General features: G+C 32.3%; 2 protein-coding genes across 6 annotated transcripts in view; both read right to left on the bottom strand.

Moving 5' to 3' along the window:
- Positions 1-6,124, bottom strand: part of LOC140440989 (receptor-type guanylate cyclase Gyc76C-like) — a 338,147-nt gene extending 332,023 nt beyond the window's left edge. For both annotated transcript variants that reach the window (XM_072531353.1, XM_072531355.1), the window contains exon 1: positions 5,537-6,124. The gene's annotated coding sequence lies outside the window, so the exon portion shown is untranslated. The remainder of the gene's footprint in view (positions 1-5,536) is intronic.
- Positions 6,125-11,361: 5,237 nt separating this feature from the next.
- Positions 11,362-26,926, bottom strand: part of stan (Protocadherin-like wing polarity protein stan) — a 97,677-nt gene continuing 82,112 nt past the window's right edge. Inside the window, exons 21-26 of one of the 4 annotated variants that reach the window (XM_072531350.1) lie at positions 26,730-26,897; positions 26,079-26,384; positions 24,840-24,854; positions 16,598-16,862; positions 16,379-16,420; positions 11,362-16,317 (exon numbers count right to left, since the gene is read on the bottom strand). In XM_072531350.1, the coding sequence (XP_072387451.1) occupies positions 16,393-16,420; positions 16,598-16,862; positions 24,840-24,854; positions 26,079-26,384; positions 26,730-26,897 (782 nt within the window). In that variant the 3' untranslated portion in view covers positions 11,362-16,317; positions 16,379-16,392. The remainder of the gene's footprint in view (positions 16,318-16,378; positions 16,421-16,597; positions 16,863-24,839; positions 24,855-26,078; positions 26,385-26,729; positions 26,898-26,926) is intronic. The other 3 variants (XM_072531349.1, XM_072531352.1, XM_072531351.1) reach the window with 3 other exon arrangements.

The following is a 26,926-nucleotide window of genomic DNA, read 5'->3' as shown; positions in this document are numbered from 1 at the left end:
ACCAAAAAAGTTGCCGTTTTGAACTGATCCTATAACTGAATTATCTCCTCTAATGGCAAGTCCCCTTGTGGTCAGTGTAATTATTGTTGCAACAACACGTTGTTCTATTAGAAGATAATAGAACACGTGATGGAGTTTAAATATCTAGGCATCACATTATCTAGCTACGGAAAGCTATGTTGTTATAATCTGACGCCATCATTCTCCCAGTCCCAGAAAGGCGACAAGAAATACAAAGTACACTATTTTTCGATGTAGAATAAAGTAGCCAATTCCAGAACTTCATTTCACCGTTCAACATTTTTCTGAAAAAAATTATTCCTTGTTAGGGATCTATTTATTCCAGCCGAATGCTCTCTAATATCCGAACATGAAAAGTCAATATTCAGGTGATGTTGAGGATTCATAATTAAAAATTCTATTGTTCTGTCATTTTTTGTCCAATTAGCAGGATCGGTAGATACAAAAAATTCTTTTTAGATACAAAAAAGATTCAAAAAGTTCTTTTTGAATGCATAGTATTAAGAGAATGCAATTTGTTTTCTAGAAATGAATGTCACCTCTATTCCATTGGTGGATGTACTTAAATGTTATTCCAATTTAATTTTTATATACAAATATTGTTTGTGCAGTATTTTTGCCCCCCTCTTATAATCTGCCGCCCTAGGCAACTGCCTATATTGCCTAATGGATAAAGCGGCCCTGCAACAGACCAACTGCATTTTATATTGTATTGTATATTTTTTGGTCTTCGTACGCGTTAGGCACATTTCTACAGATTACTTTAAATCACCGCAAAAGTTTCCACAATTTTCTAATAATACCTCGATTCGATAAAACCCAGTACTACGCTAATACTCGATTATATACTACTCGATAAAATTTCATAAACAAAAATAGGAAAACCGGAAGCAGAATTGACCACAAACATTTTTTTAGCACGTCGCTTTATCGCTATTCGACTAATTATAAAATTATAATAAAATGAGTCATCAAAAATCTAATTGTAACGATAATAATTTCTATTCTTTGTTATTTACGCATTTAGGTGCTTGTACGACATCATATTAGCAAATTGGAGATTCGCTGTTTACTTTTACCGCAATATTGCAAAAAAAACAAACGTTTTGGGGATTTTTTTTAGTAAGCCACGTGTCACACGTTGAGATAAAAAAAGTCATAGAATAGAAATATGCTTTATTGGCACTGTAAATTGTACAATTGTATGGACAAAGCTTTCAAAACGTCAAAAAAATAACAATGATTTAAAATTTCCTAAATTACCTAAATCGTAAACCTAACCAACCAAACCTAGCCAACCAAGTCAATAAACTAACAACTTTATCAGATGAACAACAAGGATTCAGAATCGGAAGACGCCGTATTTGTACTAAGACAAGTCACAGAAAAGGCCATCGAGTACAATAAACCAGCATATGTTTTATAGACCTAACAAAGGCTTTCGATCGGATCCAAGTCGAAGACCTCTTACACCTACTGTATAAAAGAAACACACCAATCAATATTATACAAACCATCGAAAACAGCTACTTCCATAAGCGAATACAGGCAAAGATAAATGGAAAACTAACACCAAGAACACATATCATACAAACAGAAAAACATTTATGGCAAAGTTACGGTAAGCAGTTCAGTGGATGTTCTGCAATGAGTCATATATTCTTCTGAGCAGTAAAAACAATGTTTTAGAACATATTTTTTTTATAACTTTATCGAAACTATTACAGCTTAGCTGTTTTACACTTTTTTATAAAATATTGTAATAGTTATAATTAAGATTATTTTTTTCTGAAAGACAATCTACAGCGATTTGTTCGTAGGTAGTAACAGTTTCGCGTATTGTGAACATGGACATCAGACTGCTTTATCAAATGGGCACGTTTTCTGTAAATTTCAGTTAGAACTTGAAATAACAGAGTAGGTGGCGGCATAATTTTGAATTTGATAAAGAAAGGTCGGCAGTGTTCTAGATAACTAACCCCTACTAAAATCCTGACAGCTTTCTTTTGCATTCTAAAAATTTGAAGTGCATTTGTTGAATTGCCCCATATAATTACACCATAGTTTAGATGAGAGTGGAATAAAGAAAAATATGTCATTTTTAATGTTTCAAAGTTGACAACCCTTGCTATAGTGTATTTTTATGTATGAGAGAGTAATAAAACAATAAATTATGTATGCAAATCCCTAAACTGTTGATACGGGTGACTCAATAAAAAACAGATATTTGTCAACAAATTTACAGAAGTATATAGGAAAACAATTTTAAATTGAGTATGACCACCAGGTATAAAGGTTGGAGCAGAATAGAATACAATAGTTGTGAGGCTTACTAATCCCTAAATAAGGTTGCCAGTGTCGGAGTGATGGAGGTTAACAGGTACTAATGAATTTGCAAGAAATGTAAGATGTTTATTTTATTGGTTATATATAACCAATAAAAGTTTAATAAGTACCTACCTATTTGCAAAATAAAGTTTAATTCTTTAGATAAAATAAAACGTTTTATTTTATCTGAAATGAGTGCATTCCACGAAGTAAGGGTTTCAACAATCAAACATTTAATTCTTTAATTCCAGGAATCTACGACAGTAATTGACTAGATAATTACCTTCTAAACTTATTCCACAGAAAATGTGATAGTGGGTTTTTCCATTTTGTAGGAAGGTCCAAGTGGCGTATTCAAAATTCTTAACAGTTCACTAAAAGTAGGTACTTCAGTTGCAAGGTGCAGTTTATTGTGTATACTAGTGTTATGGAAAATTTGGAAGTGCCGTGTAAACGCCGAAAAATTGGTCCTTTAACAGTTAATGAAAAAACATTAATATTTAATTGTTTTAAATCATTTACAGACAAACGTTTCTGTGAAAGTGTTGATGAGACCGTTGATTTAGTTAGCAGTACACTTGGTGTTGGGAAATCTACGATTTACAGAGTTATTAAAGAAGAGAAATGTGGTAGTTTTCAAATGCCACGTAATGCTCCAAGGAAACCAAAATTTCAAATAGAATATCATTTTAAAGAAGGACTTCGACGGAAAGTGCATGAATTCTTCTTTAGACAAGAATTTCCAACATTGGATAAAGTTCTTGTTTCAGTTCGAGATGATAAGGATTACCCAGAAATGAGTCGAAGTACGTTATGGAAACTTTTAAAAGAAATAGGCTTCCGCTGGAAAAAGAATCCCAGAAAGTCTATTTTATTAGAAAGAAGCGATATTGTCATATGGAGAAGACATTTTCTAAGAACCATAAAGGAAATGAGAAACCAAAAAAGAAAAATATTTTATCTTGATGAAACATGGATCAACGAGGGTCATACACCAAATAAATTTTGGCAGGATGAAACTGTTACAAGTCAAAGGCACGCTTTTGTAAATAACTTATCTACTGGTTTAAACCCACCATCAGGAAAGGGACGCAGGCTGATAATAGTACACATTGGCAGTTCAGACGGTTTTGTTGAAGGTGGTTTATTAACTTTTGAATCAACTCGTACCGGTGACTACCATGAAGACATAAACGCTGATGTCTTTCAAGAATGGTTCGAACAAATGATAGATCTTCTTCCTAAGAACTGTGTAATAGTAATGGATAATGCAAGTTATCACTCCAGACTTATAGAAGGACTGCCCACAACCAAGTGGTTAAAAAAAGACTTGCAGAATTGGCTGAGTTCAAAAAATATTACGTACCATCCCGGATCTATAAGAAAGGAACTTTATTCGTTGTGTGCCCTTCATAAAGAAAAATTTAAAAAATACGAAATTGATGAAATTGCCAAAAATCGTGGAATGACAGTACTTAGATCCCCACCATATCATTGTGAATTAAACCCGATTGAACAGGTATGGGCACAGATAAAGAGTGAAGTTTCAAGAAAAAATACCACTTTTAAAATTCATGATGTTAAACAGTTGTTTTTGGAGGCCGTAAATAATGTAAAACCTGAAAACTGGGAAAAGGCAGTAAATCACACTATTAAAGAAGAGGAAAAAATGTGGAAGCTGGACAATATTACTTACTGATAAAATGATCGAGCCAGTTATTATAAATCTTGGTTCTGAAAGTTCATCTTCTGAATCTGATTTGGATTTGTAACAAGTAGCTGTAAGTTTTATATTAATATTTTTATTCATCTATTTAACACACCTTAGATGGTTTTAAAAACTCTTTTTCTCTTTTGTAATTTTTAAAAATTAAAAAAAATGTGAATTTTTTAAAACCCTTTTTAATGTAGGCCAGTCAGTTCTAATATAGTGTGTGATAAAAGAGGTCACTTTTGTTTACATACACATAACACTTTATAGCACTGAAATAATTCATTTATTTTTTACAATTATTCAAAGTAATTTTTCAATTAATCTTGAGCACGCCCATGGAGTGGTCGGAGCTACCAGTTAAAATTATGCTAATTACTCTCTCGTTCATAAAAATAAACTATAGTAGAATGGCAGGGAATATGGTAATACGAATAGCACGAGATAAGTCACCAAATGTACGAAGAAGTCTTGGTAGACCAAGAAAAAGATGGTGCGATAATTTAAACAATTTAGGAGGCTAATATTGAAGAAGAAACAGACTTTAAGAAGAAGAAGAAGAAGGAGTAGAGACACAATAGTTACGACGCCTTTAAGCTCATAATATCATAATAAAGGTTTAGACTGAAGGAAGGCCCGGATCAGAACGGAGTAGTTCAGCAAAATAAGTCAAAAAATATAAGATTAAATAAAATTCCAAATTTTTTTCTTTTGATACTACAAAACAGAAAAAATCGTTAATTATTTTATTTCGTTAAAAAAATCTTGTAAAAATAAATCCACATCTTTGCTATTGCGTCCAAAGTCGAGTCTTATGGTGCTGAACAAACCTTTATAATTACCGCATTTTCATTTCACCGCAAAAAAAACAAACGGAATTATCTACAAAAACATGTAGGTCTTATTTCTATTGGTTTATATTAACTAAAAAACTTGCTGGAATTTATTCGCGAGAAAAACTTACTTTTTTGAAGTACAGACAGTTTTGCCAAGTTGTCGATTTTCGATAGACACTCGAAAAAGAAATATGTCATCTCTAATAAAATGCCCACCTATAGATAACAAACATAATTTATTTACGACGTATAGTTTACACCAAAATACAAATTTGAAAAAAATGATTTGTAACAAAGATGTAACCAATGTTACAATTCAATACAGAACCTTATCAATTTCAAATATTGTTTGTCTGTCAAATAAGACAAAATGTTTTCTACAAAATCCCCCAAAAGTACGTCTATGTACCTTGCTCTTGATTTATCTCAAGGCAGAATTTTTAAGATCCGCCAAAATACATTTTCGCCCCAAAATGACACGATTGTGAATCATTTAGAAAGTTTTGTTTCTAAAAAAGCATTATCTACCTACATTTTGGAATTCGCACATTGCCAACTATCCATCTATCAAAATTACACGTGTTGACGAAACTTTTAAAGGTCACAAACAACAGAAAAACAAAACAACAAGTTGACTTACCATGGGTCGAAAAAAAAATCCAAAACGAAGAATTTGGGTCGGCTATTCAGATTCTCCAAGATTATCCAGCGACGATGACGATTATTAAAGTATCCTTTGTGTATATATTCACGTGATCACTTACGAATAAAAAGTTATTTTTAACATCTATTTGTAAAGCGATAAAAAACTGTTTTATTTACAACACAGTCCAACTGCAAATGGATAATATTTATAATACTTGATTTGCATACGCAAAAATAGTTTTTCGAACTACCAATACAATCTAAAATTCTCTGAATGACAATCTCCAGTTATTTCGCAAAAACTCCGATAATTTCTCGGGAGCACTACAGCACTTTTATTTATATCAAATCATTATGGTAAACATCATTATTTAAATAACTTAACAACCTCTCAAATCTCAATTTTAATCCCGTTACAACTGTTGCTAAACTTTTTCAAACGTTCAAACACGGATAACCGACTTTACACAGTCTTTTTTAAACTTGCTAAAAACTTTTCAGTCAAGAAAAATATTTCGTTTTTGCCTCCTTCAAAGATTTGGTAACACACAATCACACGCAGAAAGGAAACTGAATGCTGGTTTGCTGGTTTTCATTCAAGCCAGCCTGTTGATTGTTGTCAAAAGATGTTAAATTTTAGACCGTAGCGACATCTTCAAAAATAAAATTTATTTTTAAAAGTTATTTACTCAGCGCCATCTTTATGTCAAAATACTATCTAACGACAGAGTAGAGAGCTGTGACTTGATCCGCGGTTTGATGACAATGTTTTTATAGGAGGGCCTATTAGGTAGGAGTACAATCAAAGAATAATAAAATATAACATAAAATAATAATAAAAATATATGAGAAATTATAAACATTTTAAAGGAAAGAATAGTAGATACAAAGAATATAGACGCATATAGAAGGATTGTTCACTGTCATTTTTCATCGTCGGCAAAGTTATACCAGAGAACAACCCAACACAGTTGTGTCTCTGTTATTCTAGGGTTATACTACACAAAACACTGAAGTTTATCATGATTTTATTTCCTTATTTGTACCACTAGGGAGCGGTCATGCCAGCACTATTATGCTTCTAAAATGTAGATACCGTGTGTTCGTAGAATAGCATTAAATTTTTGCGTTTTATAAAATTTTTTGAAGAAAATAAAATATTATTTCAACTTTTAATAAATGAATCTTTTTAGAAAAAATATTATGATTCAAATTTTTAATTTAAATATGTACAAATCTACAAATAATATAATTAAAACTATCTTCTTATAAACTATAAATAAAATTAATTAAAAGTCAATCACCAGGAGAAAAAGCTCAAAAAATTATAAGATGTTTCGATCAAAAAACAATTACTGATCCTGTTAGTACACTAGAATTGCCTTCTAGCACATACACCAAAGAATTATTTTTTACAATTTGAAAATTCGAAATTGTGAAGTATAATTTCGGATTTTTAAATTAAAAAAATAAATAAGTATGTCTCAAATAACGCCTCACTAGAACTCAACAAAGGAAGATTTGAAAAAAGGCAAAAATGGCTGCTGTAACATGGACCATATAGCAAATCCCAAGAAAACCAAATCAGCAACACCCGACGATAAAGAGACTTCGGGAGAATACCATCACAACCCTCGTAACAGAGTTGCTAAGAAACCTTAGGGGCTCTAACGAGCAGACTAGGTCATAAAGCACCCTGACAAAAGTATTCAAAATGGTGGTAGGACACAGACACCATCCTGATACTCAACTAGATTGGGCTCAAGCAAATTTGATCATTAACAAACTGGAGCAAGCATTTGATGAGGCTCCTATCTAAGGTCAAAATGAACTTCTGCAGTTCCATAAAATATCGTTTAGCGAAGGGAGCCTGTGGGTGAACTGTGTTACCGAGTATACAAAAAAATGGACGACTGAAGTGCTGAAGACTATTAAGGACCTGTGGGAGGGAGTAAACTTAAATATAATTGATCCAAATAATATGCCCAAGCGCCCCATGGTCCTCACCCAAGTCCTCTAGAAGAAACTTGATGAAGAAACCATCAGAACCCGTCTAAAGAGGCAAAATCAAAACCTTAACACAGAAGACTGGTTGTGATCTCTGTTCCACAGACTGAACGACAGTAAAGATAAAAGTCATAGAGGGAGGAGTTATGAAGTAGATAGTTCTCAGATCAGCATACCTTCCATATGATTATCCCGAACAACCTTCAAGGGAGTTGGAACAGTTAGTGAGAGATTGCATGAAAAATAAACTGCAATTAATCATTGGCTATGATATGAATGCCTACGCGATCTGACTATGCGTCTATATTCTTTGGTATTATAGCGTATTTGACAGTTCTTATAGACATTATAATATACGAAATAAATAAATCTAATACATCTACTAGACATTGAATAAGAAAATTAGATGCAATAATATCTTAAGTCCTAATTTACTGCACTTTCTCGTTTTCTTTCTTTTTCCAACGCTTTTTAATTCTTTTTCGCAGCTTCTGACACTTTTTTGTGACTACTGGTACTTTTCCGACTTTTTTAACACGATTTAGCCGATTTTCAAACTCTCTTAACATTCCCTTGTGGCATATACAACCATTTTGATGCTTATACAAAGCTTTTATGGTGATTTTAATATTTTTCATTGTTTTTTAACTGTTCTTCGTGCCGTTTAAAGCTTGTCTTGACAGTGTTTTGTCGATTTTACAAACATTTAGACATTTTTGACTAACTTCTCGTCTTAATTGGACCTTTCTCAAGTTTTTTCGAGAGTATTATCGCTTTGACAATTATTTCGTGATACCTTTAATACATTTTCGTCTCTTTTGTACATTTTTCGAATATTTTCTGTTTTCATATTGTTCCGTCATTTTTGTAGCTTTTGACATTTTTCGTTCAAACTGGCGCGTTATGACAATCTGTCATATTTCCTTTCCCACGCTTTTACCTTTTTATAACCCTTTTGTTACTTTGTGGTTGCTTTTGAAGCTTCTGCAAACCTTTTATGACACTTTTTCGTGTCTTTAGACGGCCTTTTTAGCTCATATTCATCACTTTTAAGCTCTTCCAACTCTTTTAATCTATCCCCGCTATCCTTTTAACAGTGTTTTGTTGCTATGGCAAAACTTTTTGACATTTTCGTTGAATTTAAAAACAATTTATTATGCTCGTCACTTTTTCTTGGCTTTTCAGGTACTTTTTACAATATTTTTGGCACTCTGCCCTTTTTTGTCGTTTTTGGCACCTTTTTGTCATATGAGGTTTCCTCTGGTCCCTTTACGCTTTTTTTGTTGCTTTTCTAATGATTTTATCATTTTCTGTCGGCTTTGACAATATTGAAGCGAAGCTTCTATACTGGCATTGTATTTCTTTTTTCTCTACAGTAAAACGCTGATGTGAGCGTCACAGAACTAGCGCCACAAGATGGCGTCGTCGCGGGTAGCGTCATAGAGGTTTTTGACATCGATTCACTACTCTCAATTACATTCCGCCAATCTAATGCTTTTCCAACGATTTTTAGATAATTTTTGGTAGAGTTTGATCATATTTCTTCGGTTTTAAAACTTTTTTATACCGTATTGACAGCTTTTTTGTCGTTTTCATAACAGTTTAAGCTCATCTGAAGCCTTTGAGATTTATTGCTATTTGACGGTATTTTCGGAGCTTTTCAAACGCTTTTAGTTACCTTTGAAATGTTCTTCTATGTCTCTTTTAGGGGTTTTTCGTGGACTTTAGGTTTTTTCTAAACTTCTGACAGAATTTCGTCATTTTTCTTTTTCGCAAATTTTGACAGTGTACCGTCGATTTTAGAACATGCTTCGACACTTTTTTATCTCCATTTGTCCATTTTTCTTTGCAATTTTCGCTTTTTCATGTTTACCTTTTAAAATGCTTTTTTTCCTGTTTTCGTCATTTACCAACACTTTTAAATACTTTTTCAACGGTTTGACACTGCTTCGTCAGTTTTACGAGTTTAAGACAGCTTTGATAATGTTTCTTTAAACTTTCAGAAGCTTTTGTCATTTTTTCAATGAATTTGTTCCGTTTTTCAAGGCTTTTATATATATGATGCTTTTGTCTTGGTTCTTCCGTCGATTTCCAATATAGCTAAAAGTGTTTTGTCGTTGTTACATTTCTTTTTCGAAGAATGTGTAAAACTCACTACTTTTTCATTATTTTGAAAGTACTTCAACTTCGCTTTTTTAACGTCACTTCAACATATTTTGACAATTATTTTTCGAGTCATTTTACGACACTTTTTCTTCAATAATTGTAGGAATTTAAACTAGTGAAAGCTGTTCTTTAAAGCCCTTTAAAAATTTTTCGTTGCAACAAACTATTTTTGATGTGTTGGACACTTTTCCGTTATTTTTTCAACGCCTGCAACAGTTTTTGCAAGTTTTAAGTGTTTGCTCGTTTTATCAGCCTTTTTAATGCTTTTCAATGTCATTTTTACGTCGCCTTTACGTATATTTTAAAACTTTTTAAGACTTGCAACTCTTTTTGGCGTTTTCCGTCACTTTTGATGCTCTTCCAACGATTTAACATTTTCTCGATGTTTTGCCTTTTTTTCAAATTAGCACTTTTCCTATAACTTTTTCGTCGACTTAATAACATTTTGAAACGCTCCCGACACCTTGTTTTTCATACGTTTTCGTCTTTTCTGCCACTGTGGATTCTATTCCAACCATTTAACACATTTTCGCCGCTTAAGACAGTATTTTGTGGTCATTTTTTCGCTTTTCATGTACTTCTATGCTCATGTCGGCGTTCTTAAGTTTTTCCAACTTTTGTTCAGAACTTCTGATAGTGTCTTGCTACTTTTACAACCATTTTACGATGTTTTTGATAATTTATCTTTGCGCTTTTATCATTAAATTTGTTCCTTTTCTTTGCCTTTAGGCTTTTTGACACTGTTTCGTTGTTTTTTGCGCTTTTATAAACGTTTCGTCGCTTTTAGCGGTTTTAAAAATTTTTCTCTGCAATGTTTCGTGGCTTTTACAACCAATTTTGATAATTTTTGTCTTTTTCGACTCTTTCTTACTTTTAACAATCTTTGTCGCTTGTGGCGTTCTTTTAGTCGTTTTCACTTTTTAAAGTATTTTGTAACTTTTAGACAAGATTTTTGCTGTTTTGGCACCGTTTTTTCGCTTTACAACTCACTTTGAAAATTGTGTGCTGTATTTTCCGATTTTTTGGCTTTCTCGCTCCCTTTCCTCATTGTTGACAACTTTTCATCTCTTGTGACGTTCTTTTAGTCGCTTTTAAACACCTTTGAAAGTGTTTTGTCGCTTTTAGAAGATTTTCTTGCAATGAGCATCTTTCCTTGGCTTTTACAAATCACTTTGACAATTTTTGGAGCATTTTCCAATGTTTTGATCCTTTTCGATTCTTTCCCTCGCTTTTGGCAAATTTTCGTTGCTGTGACGTTATTTTACTCGCTTTCCAATACTTTTGAATGTGTTTTGTCGCTCTTAGAAAATGTTTGGGATTTTGGCAAGTTTTCGTTGCAATGAGCACATTTCTTTCGCTTTTAACAGTGTTTCCTCTCTTTTACAACCCGTTTTGACAAATTTTCAGTCATTTTTCAATGTTTTTGTCTCTTTCGACGTGGGGAAAGTGGTTCGGGAAAGTGTAGCAGTGTTTCATCCCTTTTATAAATCTTTTTTATCGCATTGCCAACCCTTTTGATGCTTATTTATCTATTTTTAATGATTTTTCAATACTTTCGACATTTTTTCTGTTGGCGATGCTTGACCTTGAAAGCTCTTAGCCTAAATTAAGTTTAACCAGAATTTTGGGAAATTAAATAAAACAATCAATAACTTAGGATTTATTCTAAAAAAAATCACAATATACTTTAAGTACAAAACCTGGAAAAAATGGAATGTAAAAAATTGCACTAACTAAACACAATTAATATATTGATACAGTACGTTTCATGTCACAAATTATATTATATATAAAAAAAAACGATTCCTAAAATTACATTTAAATACTGAGATCTTACAAAATATCTTCGCTAAGTCTATCTCTTTGTTGACACACATTTTGATTCTTTCCGTTTATACAAAATACAAGGTCATCATCTTAAAAAGCTTTTAGGCACGAGATTCTTCACAAATTTTACGAAAAATATTTTTTTGACGTTAGGCAAAAATAAATAAGGTGCGCGTAATTTTTGTCCAAAAAGTCTTTTTTCCTCTGGTATAGCTACATATACTACAAAAATTAAAGCACTATCAAACACGCATTTTTTGTTAATAGTCCTGGCGGGTTTCTACATGATCTTTATTTTCCAAATATTCTAATATGTTTTTCCGGATCCAAAAAAGTAAGTCTTGGTAAACATTGTCTACAAAAGTACCATTAGACTTTCATAGAGACAGTATATAGTACTCAAAATAGTCCAGAAATCCACCTATAGTATGGATAAGTAAAAGAATACTGCTTTGTTCCAAAATACCTACAGAAATTAAATGATTTATTTAACCAGATTCTTGTAAGTACCACGCAGACTTTCCTAAAGAAAGCTTTTTTTACGGGAGGATCATTAAGAGAAGGAAATCTTCAATCTAGTTCAGATATGAAACAGATGATAAAAGCAATTCTACTAATTTTAATTTTTCATTAAATATAGCTCGACATCATAATGAAAACACTCAAGTAAATGCTTGGAGGTACAAAATACTCTTTTCTACAAAGCAAGTGGTACTCAGAATGAGTCCAGCAATCTAGAACAGTCTGTACAGGTGAAAGATTCCTACTTTGTTCCAAAATAGTCCTAGAAGGAAATTTTCAATTCTAGTTCAGAAATGAAAGAGATTATAAAAGCAGTTTTACAGTATAAAACAAACTAATTTTTTATTAAAAATAGATCTACATCATAATGAAAACATTCAAGTAATTCAAGTACAAGCTTTGAAGTACAAAGTGGGCTTTCCTGCAAAGCATGTGGTACTCAAAATGAGTTCACCAATCCAGACCAGTATGGATAGGCATCCTTTGTTTCAAAATAGCTGCAGTAATTAAGTAAATAGTCAACCAGATCCTTATAAGTACCGTGTACTCTCATAAAGTAGTACCAGTACTAGAAAGCAAGAATTTCTAACGATAATACCAGTAATAGAAAGAAATCTTCATTCTAGTTCAGAGTTCTAACCACTATATCTCAATCAGGCAAACAAATCGTAGCAAGTACCGTGTACATTTTTCCTCCAAAAAAGTAGTACCTATGAGTTTAAAGATCTTTAATTGTAAAAGCAGTTTAAATGGATATTTTATTTGACCCAAAACAGTTCAACAATATACAGCTATCATTAGAACAAATCCTAGTGAGTAACATCTGAATTTTTCTAAAGAAAACTTTTCTCTAAATAGTACCAATAACAGATACCGAGCTTCAGTCTGGTTCAGAAATGAAACGGATCTTTGTCTCGATCAAAATAGCCTCTTAATAGAAAATATATCAGTTCTATGAAAGTACCATTTTTGCCTTTCAAGTCCTTGATAAAAGGCTCAAATCTAGCTCAAATGTAACAGCCAGTATATCATTTTGTCACACGTCCAGAGTCCAGTATAGTTTCTGGAAGAGATTGATCTAAGAGTTGTTCTTTGTGGATTCAGCCTAACATGATCAGTGAATTAGATCTTTGGTACATACCTAGTACCTTATCAAAACAGATTGAAAAACCTTGTAATATAAAGAAAATACCAACAAGGGATTACCAACTCGTATGAATGAGAGTTAATCTGGCAAAATAATGGACGATACAACAGAGAACAAAGAGTACTACCCCCTTTTTATTTAGTATAGGCCACAACTTGTGCAAGGTCTTCTCTTCTTTGGAACCTAATCCTATCCAGTGTAGGATGATCTGATACGGACTTGCATTATCCCACCGTGAATCTATTTCTACTAAGAGTACCATTTTTTAAAATTTGGAAAACAAACACCACGTCTTACTATACCCGCCACACTCTTTCGTAAGGCAAAAACAGTTTTTGTACCAGCACTTGTTCGTTTACAGAGCTAGCAAAATAGATTTATTATCTAGACACCGAGTATTGTAAAATTAGAATAAAACGATTTCCGGTTGGCTTTCAAAATCCTTATGGCCTACTACTATCTAACATGTAGTTTAAAATGTTCATGGATGGAAATAAAACAAATTCAGATATGCTGAAGAGATATAATTGTGAGTTAAACACTATATTTTTTCTACGACTAAATATTTTCACTCTCCGGATAGAGTGATGAGTAAGTATTGTTATTAAAACTCATCTGGAGTATAGGTAAAAATAGACATCAGGTTAAAAAATGTTGATTAGAACTGTTATATGATTATATCTATGTTTTATGTCTTTTAGTACTTATATTTGATTTCTTTTTGGTTTAGTCAAGTACAGTAATTATCTTTAACAGTTTTGTATTCCAGGATCTATTCAAAAACTAAGATATAGCAATTGGTAGATGATAAGTTTAAAATATCAGCATACAGTATTCTATTTTATCTCCATCGGTATGTTAATTCTATTTTCCTTAAAGTACAGTAGTATCTGGACAATTTGGAATAATTCAACGGTTTTATTTTATCGTACTTCATGTAAATATAGTAAAACTTAGTTTATGGCATCTTTTGCTGGTGTGTTTTAACTCTGACACATAGAGAACAGAAAGGAAAAACCCTATGTTTAAAAAGTAATTAGGTGTATTTAATATTATATTTCTGTTTAAGAAATACTAGAGGCCCATCTTAGGCGATTTTAATTTTTAAACCTGTCTTAATGGTATGCAACATGTTATGCATATAAGTGTAATTTATGTACAGGTAAATATTTATTTTATTTTGGATGTTTTTCCATGTAAACTTTGTGGATGAATAAATTCTATCTATCTATTTAATTGTTTATTAAACTCAAAGATCACGATATTTATTAAATGAAATGTAAGTTTTATCAAATAAAACCATTGTTTATTCCTTTTGTGCCGTCTAAAAAGCTAAAGTGGTCAGGTTCTTGTATATTACTTGAAAAAATATTGAGCAAAATTAAGTGTGTAGTGCTTTTGCATATATTTTCCTTCCAAAATGGCACACGTTTCGATTTTACCTTAAAAATTCTAATAGTATCGTATCAATGTGCATTATGATTATTATTAATATGTTGTAGAGTAATCAGTTTTATAATCTATGAGCTGTAGCTTCGAATTCGAATGTTTTAATCCAAATTTTTGTCAAATGTTAGGTTAGGTTAGGTTATGTTTAGAACATACTTCTCCTATTCTAAATAAAAATAGTAAAAACACCGTAAAAATACTTCTACTGCAAAAGTACTCTTAAAATCATTTAAAAAACGTTCTATAACGTAAATTTTATATTAATTTGGAGAAAAAACGATAAATTCTTCTTATCTTCTCTACAAACTCAAAAATAAACCAGATTACTCTTCTCCTATGATATTATTCGGCCACAACCTTATCTTACTCATCTAACATGGTCTTAAGACTTAGTTTTTATTATATAATCTGTTTTCATATATTATATAGAGACGATGCATAAAATATTCTCAATTTTTGATTAAATTCGGAATGTAGATTGTTCTGAATTTGCACAGTCTTAAAGGAATGTATGTGTGTTTCAAAAAGGGCGTTTGTGTAAAAGGTGTACAAGTTAATATTAAAAGAAACCGTATTTTTCCGCCAGCAGGAAAGATACGGCTTCGAGAAATGTTACTATTCTCTCTTGAATTAAAATTGCTGCTATGTATAAAAAGCTGAGTATTATTGGTATATAGGTTGAGTTTTCTAAAGCGTATTTATAGCATATTATATGAATATCTAAACAAAAAAGTCACCCTCACTTTCGCGTAGTTATGCTCCTTTGTATTTTAATCTTTCATCCGAAAATTTTTGTTCCTAGAACAATATAAAAGAAGTTTTGGGTATACTTTTTGTGGTGGTCTCAAATTTAAATCTTGATAATGTTTCCATGACCTGGCAAACTTTTTGGTAGCATAAAAATAATTAGTTTGCCGTGACACATAGACTACCCGTAGTTTAAAACAAAGTTAAATCGAATTATAGTGACAGATGTCATGATTTACATGACAAATGACCAGCTAAATGACAGATAACATTGCAGTGACATAGCCCCTGTCAATGTTATTATTGTCACGTGATTAATCTTCTAGAAATTGTACATCAGTTTTCATCAATTGTACATCATAAACAATCAAATGCTTTACTTACTATAGCAACTAGGAATTTATTGAGATCGTTATACAAAGCTACACGAAAGCTTGTTGGTTTTTGTTGATAAAATAGTGTAACAAAAAGAAAGCAATGTAAGGAAAGTGATTCAGGAAACATATTTAGACAAAAACAACCCAATTATAAGATGACATTTGTACCGGAAAACAAAAATATGAGATGAAATAAGTATTTTATTTTTTTATTCTGCTTATCTTGCTTTATTTTCATTCGTTCTAATCATCGAGTTCATCCAATGAATATCTACGCCCATCCCTGTCTTTAAGTAACTACTATAACGTTCAAAATACAAAGGAGCTACATTTGGATCTACAAAAACCTAAGTCAATATTTCTCTTAAATTTAGCGAACACAAAATTTGCCAGTCATAATACACTACTTCAAAAATTATTCTGCAAAACGAGGGTCTAAAAAAATTGAGCACAATAAACCGTAAACCTACGTGAGGAGAGATATACAAGAGGTGCTTAACCTAAACAGATGTTTCTTCATTTTTGTCGTCCATCCTGCAACATCACAAACCAAATTAATATAATTGCCACAAAGAATCTATTACTGTCACCTTACCATAGTTAGTAGGTCTATTTAGTTGAGTATTCCCAACACCATCTAGTGCAAAGAAGGGAAAATTTTGTTAGTTATAAGAAATAGATAGTTATATTTACTTATTAAAGTTCACATAGCAACATCAAAATAATACAAACAGCTGCTGTCTTTTGTCTGTTCTCCAATTCATACAAACCATCACCTAACCGAAAATAGAAGTAAAAGTCTTAGATAACTTACTGCGATGGATCCCCGTGATGCGTCGCGTGCATCATGGACACGGGTGGCATCAGCGGTGACGGGGAACCTCTCATGCTGCCACAGATGGAACCATGGACGGAACCCAACACGGAACCCATCCTGGAACCCAAATGGGATCCCACCGTGGAACCGTGATAATCCAAACCGGGATTGTTAACATCGTTGGTCACTGGGGACATGACCCTGCTGCCGGGATGAAGGGGGTGGATGTAGTTATTGTGGGCGGTTATATGATCTTCTTCGGCTAAAATGTGAAATTATGTATTACCAAAGGGAAAGTAAAAGTAAACGTTAACATAATTTATTAAAACGTTACAGCGTTAGAGGGTTTTCAGACGAGGATACTGTATGCGAGATACAGAATTTGCGATGGCTGCTGTATCGGATTCACGGGCATGCTCGTCAGTATGAAAATAGTAGCAGTGCAGTGCGGTTATATTTTTGGATTATGGATGTAGAAGAGTGTGTAATGCTGTGGTACATATTAAATAAAAAGAAAAAGAAACTGAAAAGACGACGTAATTTGTGGGTTTATCCTATTGTAGAATTAAGAGAAACCAGGGGAACGTATAATTTGCTGTATCAAGATTCATTACAATATCCATCGAAGTTTTTTAAATATTTTCGAATGTCTGTGAAGTCGTTTGAAGAACTTCATAAAATTTTGGAAATTCAACTGAGTAAAAAAGACACAACTATGCGTAAAAGTATTTCATCAAAAGAACGGCTTTCTATGACTTTAAGTTAAAGTTAAAGTCTATGACTTAAATTTAAAATAAATCTGTGGACTTATCTCCAATTTGTAAATTGTTTACCTCACCCTAAATAAAAAATGAAGCACTGCTGCTTTTTATTTCTATTGCAGTAATCTGGCGATGCTGTATCCCATAGACAGGGATTTGATTGTACCAAACAAATAAATTTGTCATTATCAAATACAGCACGCTCCATTATTTAACTATATTCAGAAAACACTTTCTTTCTTTCGTTGCTCATTCACAATTATTCGACAGAAAATCACGCGTCTATGGAATGTGGTGCAAAAATATTCGTGTCTGAAAGCGTTCATTTAACGATTTAACGTAATGTTTCTTCTGTATCTGGCATACGCATTCAGTCGTCGGCGACAGGAAGGTCCGAGATACTGAATTCGGTATCTCGCATACTGTATCCCTCGCGCGTCCCGTGTGAAAAGCTCCATTTGAGTCTATGTAATATCTGTGTCTCGGATACGCGTATCTCGAATACAGTATCCTCGTCTGAAAGGGGGCTTAAGATCCTTAGGGATCTATGAAGGAGTATGACAGTAACACCATCGTATTCTACTCTAAGCAGCTCATCTAATGTCATATTTAAAATTTCTATTTTCGCAATGTCGTTCACATTGATTTTTTCAAATACCTTTTTTACCTATTTAGATTTAAATAACTAGATTCTTTTTTGTTGCCTACTACATTCTCTTACTATTAATTATTTTATAATGCTTTCCGACAATGACACTGACAGAATGAAATATTAACTGTCACAAGTTAGACAACCTTTAAATAATGGTGATACAGCAGCAAACTGCAAAATTGAAGCGTTTATTTGAAAATCAACACATCTCTATTTTTTGCAAAATTTGACTTGTTGTTTAAAAATCACAGATAGTTTTAGAAAAACAATAAACAAATCTATACGGTTTGTTGTAAAAGCCATACTTGTCCCATCTTAGTCAACGGTCATCGCTAAGCGTGAATGATCTTGTCTATAAATGTATCAGTTGTGTGCATTCATTGTTAATAACAGGTGATGTTTGTTTCTTTTGTATTAGAAAAATAGTTCAGCATGGCGAAAACTGTTCAACACAATGCTTCTAATATTATAGATGTTAGCATTTGTGAAATTCGAACTATAGATCAACCACGAAAATGGAAAAGAAAAGTTTATCTAAGGGAAACCATAAAGCAAGCTAAAATACATGGAGTTGCTCACAAAACACATATAGTTGATAAGGATGTTTTGGCCCGAACAACAGGAAATTACTGTAGGTAAGTTTTTCGACAATACAAGTTGTTTTCTCAATGCTTATGACTTCAATCTTGATTGTAGGTGTAAACCTTACCGATACTTCTATGTAATAACACAGAAACTGACTTTTGACATACTGAATAATAATATGTTTAATAATATGAAGATCAAAGATGAACAGGATTCATATTTATCAAGCCTCATTAGCGTTACTCCTGTCTAGAGACGACGCAGTCGTATTATACAAGCTGCTTTCCCTAACCACAGTACTACTAATGACAGTGAAAATGAAGATACAAACAAAGCTCAACATCAACAAGGTCCACCACATGTGTTTTACGTAATTTTTCACATTTAAATAAATTCAAATAAAATAACATTTTCTTACTTAACTTCACTTAATTAAGATTGATATTCAACTAATATTTTATTGATTCATTTATCAAGTTTATATATAAAATAATTTTTGATGAAATAGTTTAATAATTTTTTTTTTAAATTAATTGAATACATAGAATTCTCATTGATTTCACAGTTCCAAATTATTATGAACCTTGGACCGTTGGAAGTTGAATTAAATCTGCACCTGTGACTGGCCAGCTAGCCATTACTTAGACACTTTTATATGAGATTTAAGGATCGACCTCATTTGTTTGTTCTATTTCTCCGAGCCATTCCCTGAATGAAGATGGTGTTTTTAAACATCTTTTTCTTTCATTTAATGTAACTCGCCTTGTTGTGTGTCATGTTTTACCTTCAAGGACACTGTCTTTTCACGTGATGGCTATGTGGACCTGAATTTTGCTCCCATTTGCCGGGTATCTCCTGTAAGCATTGGAAGCTTTTGTGGTAACTTCATTACACCTTTTATAATATTACTAATTAAATTCTTAATATGTTCAATAATGTTACCTAAAGTAAAAATTAAATTAAATTAATATTAAACTGTTAATATTAATTTAATAATATTAATATTAATATTATATATATTATATATATATATATATATATATATATATATATATATATATATATATATATATATATATATATATATATATATATATATATATAATATACAGGGTGAGTCATGAGGAACTTTACATACTTCTACCATATGTAGAGTCCCTCAGGGAGCATATCATGTGGCCACTAAAAAATGTCAACTCCTCTTCTTTATTAATTAACAGGGTGATTTATGTAATTGACCATTTATTTCATTTTACTGTAGTGTTTATACAGCTCATTTGATTTTTTTAATTTTTGCATGATACAGTACACTATTATCAAGCATTCGACTGGTATTAGCTAAACAAAAAAATTCCAGGACTGGCTTTGGAAAAATTAATTTAGGGATTCGTATTAAATATTACACCCTGTATATATATTTTTTTAAATGCAATAAGTGATTTTCAAACTACATAAATAGCCAATGAAAACGACATATGCGACAATGTTGTCGCACTTTTATTAAATTTTTAGTGAACGATCAAATCTTACCAAAAATAGAACAACCATAATGAAGTATCAAATTATAAGGTAATTAATTTAAACAAATGTTATAAATTTCAAACATTTTAATTGAAATGATAAACTGAGTCACTGCACAACAAAAAACAATAACTACTAACAATAACGAAGAACAATTTAAAAAAAACTAAAAATAATATGTACATAGTTATGATAAACCCATAAATTAGAACTGGAAAAGATACAATAATGGTAACAAAATAAAAATAATTCAAAATAGATTTTCGAAATGGAACCCTGCAGCCTGTACACATTTTTGTTGCCGAATTGTTAATTGACGTATTGAATTACGGATACTCTGGGGATCGTTTCTAATAGTATTACAATGTATAATTCTATCAATTAATTGTTGTCGGTTATTAATATTCACTGCGTAAACTAGTTGCTTCAATCGTCCCCAAATATGGTAATCAACGGGATTGAAATCAGATCTTGAAGGCCACGAAATAGGACCTGCACGTCCTATCCACCTGTTGCCATAAACATTATTGAGATGTTGTCTCACTGCCAGTAAAAAGTGTGGGGTGCCCCATCATGCTGAAAATACATCCCTCGGATAGCAACGTTCGCGTTGGCAAGCAAATTCGGCAAAATATTTTTAGAAAGTTCAAATAGACCTGTCCTGTTAAAGGACCAGCAAAAAAGTGAGGACCTACTAATTGGTTATTTATGACACCAATCCACACGTTAACCGAAAACCTTAACTGAGAATGACGTTCTCGAATAGCATGGGGATTTTCTTCTGCCCACACATGTGAATTTCGTGAATTATTTATCCCGTCTCTGGTAAATTGGGCTTCATCTGTAAATAGTGTCCTGTATAGCGTTGGTCGATTATTGTTAATCCATCTACAAAATTCCAACCTATCGATCTCATCTCCAGCATGTAGTCGCTGAACCATTTGAATGTGATATGGGTATAGATTATTTTTAAGACTCTACTTACTTTTGATTGAGTAACATTGAGTTCTCGGCTTACTTGTCTAGTGCTTATTGTAGGGTTCATAGTAACGGCGTCCATAATGTCATCTTGCTGCGCTTCATCTACATGTCGCTCTGTTGTTCCACTAGGAAAAGTGCCATTTTCTCGCAAATAATTAAAAACTGACCCAAATGTTGGATGACTGGAAGTTCGACGATTAGGAAATCTCCTGCGATATTCTCTACTAGCAGCCCTACCATTCCCATTACAGAATCCATAAACAAATATTATGTCTGCATATTCTGTGGTCGAAAACTGATGTGGCATTTTGAACGAAAGTAACAAAAGCTCTACCAAAACTAACACAATGTACTTAACGTAGATATGACAGAAGAAATATGTATTCTTGTACACATAAATAACAATTGATAATGACAATAATGACAATGGGTATAAAATATCAAGAAACGTCAAACGGTCAACGCCAACCTTCATTTTAAACTTTTTTAGATTTATTTTTATTTAGTACAGTTGATGCAATGTATTATTATTTGACATAAAATTTTAATCATTTACAATCAACAAAAACTAACACATACAAGAGGTTTGACTTTTTAATCAATTTAATTTATTATTTATCGAAAATAATGCCCCAATACGATCTATGAGTAAAAATTTAAAATTGAAAAACAATTGATTCTATCGTAGAGATAATACAAAGTGACAGTAAAGATGTTAATTTTCTACGTATTAGATTATGTTGTAGGAACTCATTTTAATTAAAATGTTTGAAATTTATAACATTTGTTTAAATTAATACCTTATGATTTGATACTTCATTATGGTTGTTCTATTTTTGGTAAGATTTGATCGTTCACTAAAAATTTAATAAAAGTGCGACAACATTGTCGCATATGTCGTTTTCATGGGCTATTTATGTAGTTTGAAAATCACTTATTGCCTTTTAAAAAAAATTTATACAGGGTGTAATATTTAATACGAATCCCTAAATTAATTTTTCCAAAGCCAGTCCTGGAATTTTTTAGTTTAGCTAATACCAGTCGAATGCTTGATAGTAGTGTACTGTATCATGAAAAAAATAAAAAAATCAAATGAGCCGTATAAACACTACAGTAAAATGAAATAAATGGTCAATTACACAAATCACCCTGTTAATTAATAAAGAAGAGGAGTTGACATTTTTTAGTGGCCACATGATATGCTCCCTGAGGGACTCTACATATGGTAGAAGTATGTAAAGTTCCTCATGACTCACCCTGTATATAATATTAATATATTAATATTAATAATTAATATTAATATTAAAGTGTGATCTTATGATCTTGTTAGTTCTCGGCAAATACTTATTTTTTACATAAGTTTTTTATATACTTTGTTAAATTACATGTACAAAAACCACATGGTCTTTTGCTGTGCTATGTTGAAATCAAATTGTAAACTGTATCTAGTTTCAATTTATTGTTTATACAACTAATTATTGATGTCCATTATCTTAAGCTTCTTTACATTTTATACCATTGACTGCTACATGTCTTTTTGAGGTATCACATTTATATTGACTTGTCTATGGATGTTTGGTTTTTCATATTGTGCTTTTTAGATGAACTGATGATGCTTTCTGATTAGAGAGCGAAACGTCTTCAATAAATAGATGAAGTAGCCAACTTCTTTGTCTTTTTTCTCCAACTTTTGACCGAAAAACCCACCACTCTTCGAGTGATCCTTTATATATATATATATATATATATATATATATATATATATATATATATATATATATATATATATATATATATATATATATATATATATATATATATATATAACCACAAAAAACAACAAAAGAAATAAAAGAAGACGAAAAACCGATTGCCAAAACCACTCTACCGTATATTAAAGGCACAACAGAGAAGATAAGCAGGGTCCTGAGAAAACACAAAATAGAGACTGTCTTCAACACCGACAGAAAAATCGCAAACATATTACCATCTGCCAAGACAAAGATTCCCCTAGAAAACCAAGGAGTATACAAAATTCCCTGTGGAGAATGCGATAGAGCCTATATTGGACAGACAAATAGAAGGATCCAAGTAAGACAAGAAGAACATCGTAATGCCATCGAACGAAAAGAAACGACGTCATCCCTAGCCCAGCATTCTTTAGCTACAGGACACAAAATTGACCTCAAACATACGGTAATGTTAGCGAATGTCGAAAACAAGAGAAAACGAATTATCAGAGAAGCAATAGAAATAGAAAAACAAGAAAATAATTTAAATTCTCGAGACGATGCCCAAAGATTGCCAAAAACATGGAAAACAATTATCCCGAAGAATAACGCAAGAACGGAATCGACCAAGACCCCGCCCACTGACCTGCGCACCGGACCAATTACAAGAGCGCGCGCATCACGCAGTAACTACAAAAGCCAGCTGCCTTACACCCGTAGCGTCACTTCCACTCGAACATCGACAAGAAGCAGACCATCAAGAGAGACTTGAAAATGGCAAGTGAGATCTTGCCGAAACGTCGTCAAAATGGTTTTTATCAAAACCAACAACATTTAACGCGGAGTCAAACCCGGAATACCATTGATATAATATATATATATATATATATATATATATATATATATATATATATATATATATATATATATATATACCTAGAATCCGGAGAAACCAAGGGCCATACTACAGTCGTACGACTATTTAGCGATGATAATAGCAGTGGTGGCGAATAGACATCATAGATTTTTGTTTGAAATATCAATAAAAATATGAAATTAACTTGTACAATTATTTTGATATCCACATTCCTTCTAATGAATCTCTTAGTAAAAGTAAGTTTTGAAATAAATTGAAGCTGGGCAGTTTTTCTTGATTTGCCAAAATTTTAATTTTTGGACAAGTGTTATATTTAAAATAAACGCTTTAATTGCACATATTTTTGAAATAAATTGAAGTCGAGCTATGTTTGAAAAATATACATTTTAGATGAGGAATAATCGCAACTCAGCGTCAAAATTGGTTAATAATGTAATGCATGCTGCATACACTATTTAATTATCAAAATCAGTTGCCTATTTATTTATGCAGCTCTGTAATTTTTCATACAATCCCGATATTGCCGCCTGTCTTCTCCTTTTCTGTCGTCTCTCTGTCCGTATGTGGCAAAACTCTTGACAGAAAAAGTCCTAGAATTCTGAAATGTGGTACCTCTTGGTGAAGAAAAGACCCACCCTTTAAATTTGAGGTCATTAGGTCTTCTTTTACTTCAGACAATGCTATGTCTTTTCTTTTTCTTGAAGAAGAAGTCATAAAGTCTTGAAAACTTGGTAAATCTTGGTCTTGGTCGAAGAAATGATTCTATAGAACCTATTTTTAGGTTAGGTTAGGTTTAGGTCTTCTTCTTCTCATATTTTTATGACTTTCTTGGCAGCGGTCTTTTTTTTTGACCCTCTTTTAACCTTTTCTTCGATTTCTATGAAACGTCAAAATAAACCGTCTTTTCGACTGAAATTGTAGTTAAGTAGCATTCAACATAGTAAATAATATAAAAATGACACAAAAAAATACTCTCTGAACAATATTAAATATAGTAAGAAAGAAAAAATAATCCTTAATAGTGGTTACATCATACTTGTGCGATCGAACTTTTTTTAAAAGCGTTAATACAACTACAGAGACAGAAACAGCTAAGAATTTATCATGCAATTAATAATACTGAAGCACAAACCTTTGAGATCGTTATCTAAGCAGCAGTGAACAAAGACACAAGCAAAAGTTAGACAAAATTCTACTCTTAACTATCATAAACAGAAAAATCAAGTTGCCTATTAATTAGTATTCTTATTTAAGATTTATTGTGATTTTTTGTAGGAAGAGATCTTTAAATAGCATCTAAAATCATTCCCGAACGAACTGCTTGTGTTGATAATTATACAAATGTGTACAAGTCATCTGGAAGAGGCCTAGGTTCAGCATTGGACTTTTGAGGCTGGATGATGATGTACAAGTCATTCGAAAGGGTATTTTCTACTCTTGGACAGGGGGAATAACATGTGATACGGGGTTTAGTGGTATAGAGGGTCGGTTCGGTTTTCTGGGTGTTTGTTTTATTATTGGGTTTTTAACTAGCAAATTTCATGTTGGTGAAGGTTTAGGGATTCTCTTTGTAAGACCTGAGGTCTATTTTGTGCCTCTTAGTTTATTCTGATTTTGCGTATTCCATAGACTTAGTCTGTCCATCTATTCTGTCAGAGATTCGTCGATTGGTTTGTCCTATATACGTTATTTTCAATTTTTAGCGTCGATCCTATTGTTTATTGTGACAAATACACACTTTTGATTTAATTTTTATAGGATCTATTTATTTTGATTGTTGTTTTGTTTTCGGTATGTAAAATTTCCGTATCATCATGAAAGATATATCTTTTCTAGAACATTAATGAAAATAAGGCAAGGAATTCCCGAATACGACAGCCGCGCAATCAAGAACAAATCATTTTATCAATAATAAAATGTTGACTACCAGACGTACTACTGACCAGTGTTCTCACTTCTTCTTGTCACTTTTTCCTGTAAGGTTTTTGACCATCCTGTCGCAATTGTTGTTTAATCTCTTAAAGCAACATCCTCAATATAATCACCAACTAACAGTTAATATAACAAAATCTGGACTTTATTCTTAATTAGGTACAAGAAAAAAGAAAACAGGTTCAACTGAAATTATTTTTGTGTTTGATTTTCCAGTTTTATAGCTTCTTAAGGTATTCCGATCAAAATCAATGAAGTGATAGAGAAATAAGAGATTCTACTAATGAGAGTACTACTCATCCATCGGTCGACTTGATTTGCTATGATTCCATTTTGAATTTTATATGGTTGCACCTTTGAAAGAACATTCAATAATAAAATAGTACAAAACGCAAAAAACTGTAGCAAAATAAACTCACGGTAAACAATGACAACTCACCTGTATATGGAAAATGATACTTGTCGTTCATATGGCCCTTTTCGTCGATATCACTACCCCTATCGTAATCCTGGTAGTTCATATTGTCGTGAGGCATCACCTTAGGCATGTAGTCCCCTTTGTATACTAAAGAACTGGGGTTGTAGTTGTTGTAATGGGCCCGAACCATGTACTGTTCGGAATGTAATGCCGGCACGCTCGTTTCGGGCGTGACATCGGGATGAGGGAGCGGATTTGGTGAACCGTTCTTCTGGTAGAACTCGTTGTCGGAGCCGGTTTCGGCTGACCAACGACCAACTTCAGGAACTGAAATGTATTATCAATAAATGTTCTTATTTATAAATAAATTTTGTTGTATATCGGTATGTATGTGTGTATTTTCTGTACAGAAAAACTGATGTACGATTCGTATTTAGCATTGAAAGTGATGTGGCCAAATATTTAATTAAAAAAACTGTATTTCAGATGCTGATAAAACTAAAACAAATTAAAAATACATTGTCTATAAGAAGAAATGAGTAAAGGATTTTTATTTACTCGTAAACTAGAGAGTTAGAGCAATTTTAATAAAGGAGTAAGAAAAATGTAATTTTTTTGTCGATCAATGACGTCTCATACCCTTACATTTTTGTAAAAGGCAGTAATACTCACCGTTGTGGTTTGGTAAATACGATTCCGGTAGTTGGCTGGCCCACCTGGATCCATAACTAGGTGCCACAGCTGGAAATAGCTGAGAATTGGTCACTACGTTCAAAGATGGTGGCGTACCGCATCTTGATACTACATGCTCCGTGATGTTAGGAAGGTATCCTTGTCGTACTATAGAAATAAAATGAAAATGAAGACAA

This window comes from Diabrotica undecimpunctata, chromosome 5 (genome assembly GCF_040954645.1).
Source record: "Diabrotica undecimpunctata isolate CICGRU chromosome 5, icDiaUnde3, whole genome shotgun sequence".
NCBI lineage: Eukaryota > Metazoa > Arthropoda > Insecta > Coleoptera > Chrysomelidae > Diabrotica > Diabrotica undecimpunctata.
The sequence above is the reverse complement of the archived record's forward strand: the minus strand, read 5'-3'. Positions and strand labels throughout refer to the sequence as shown.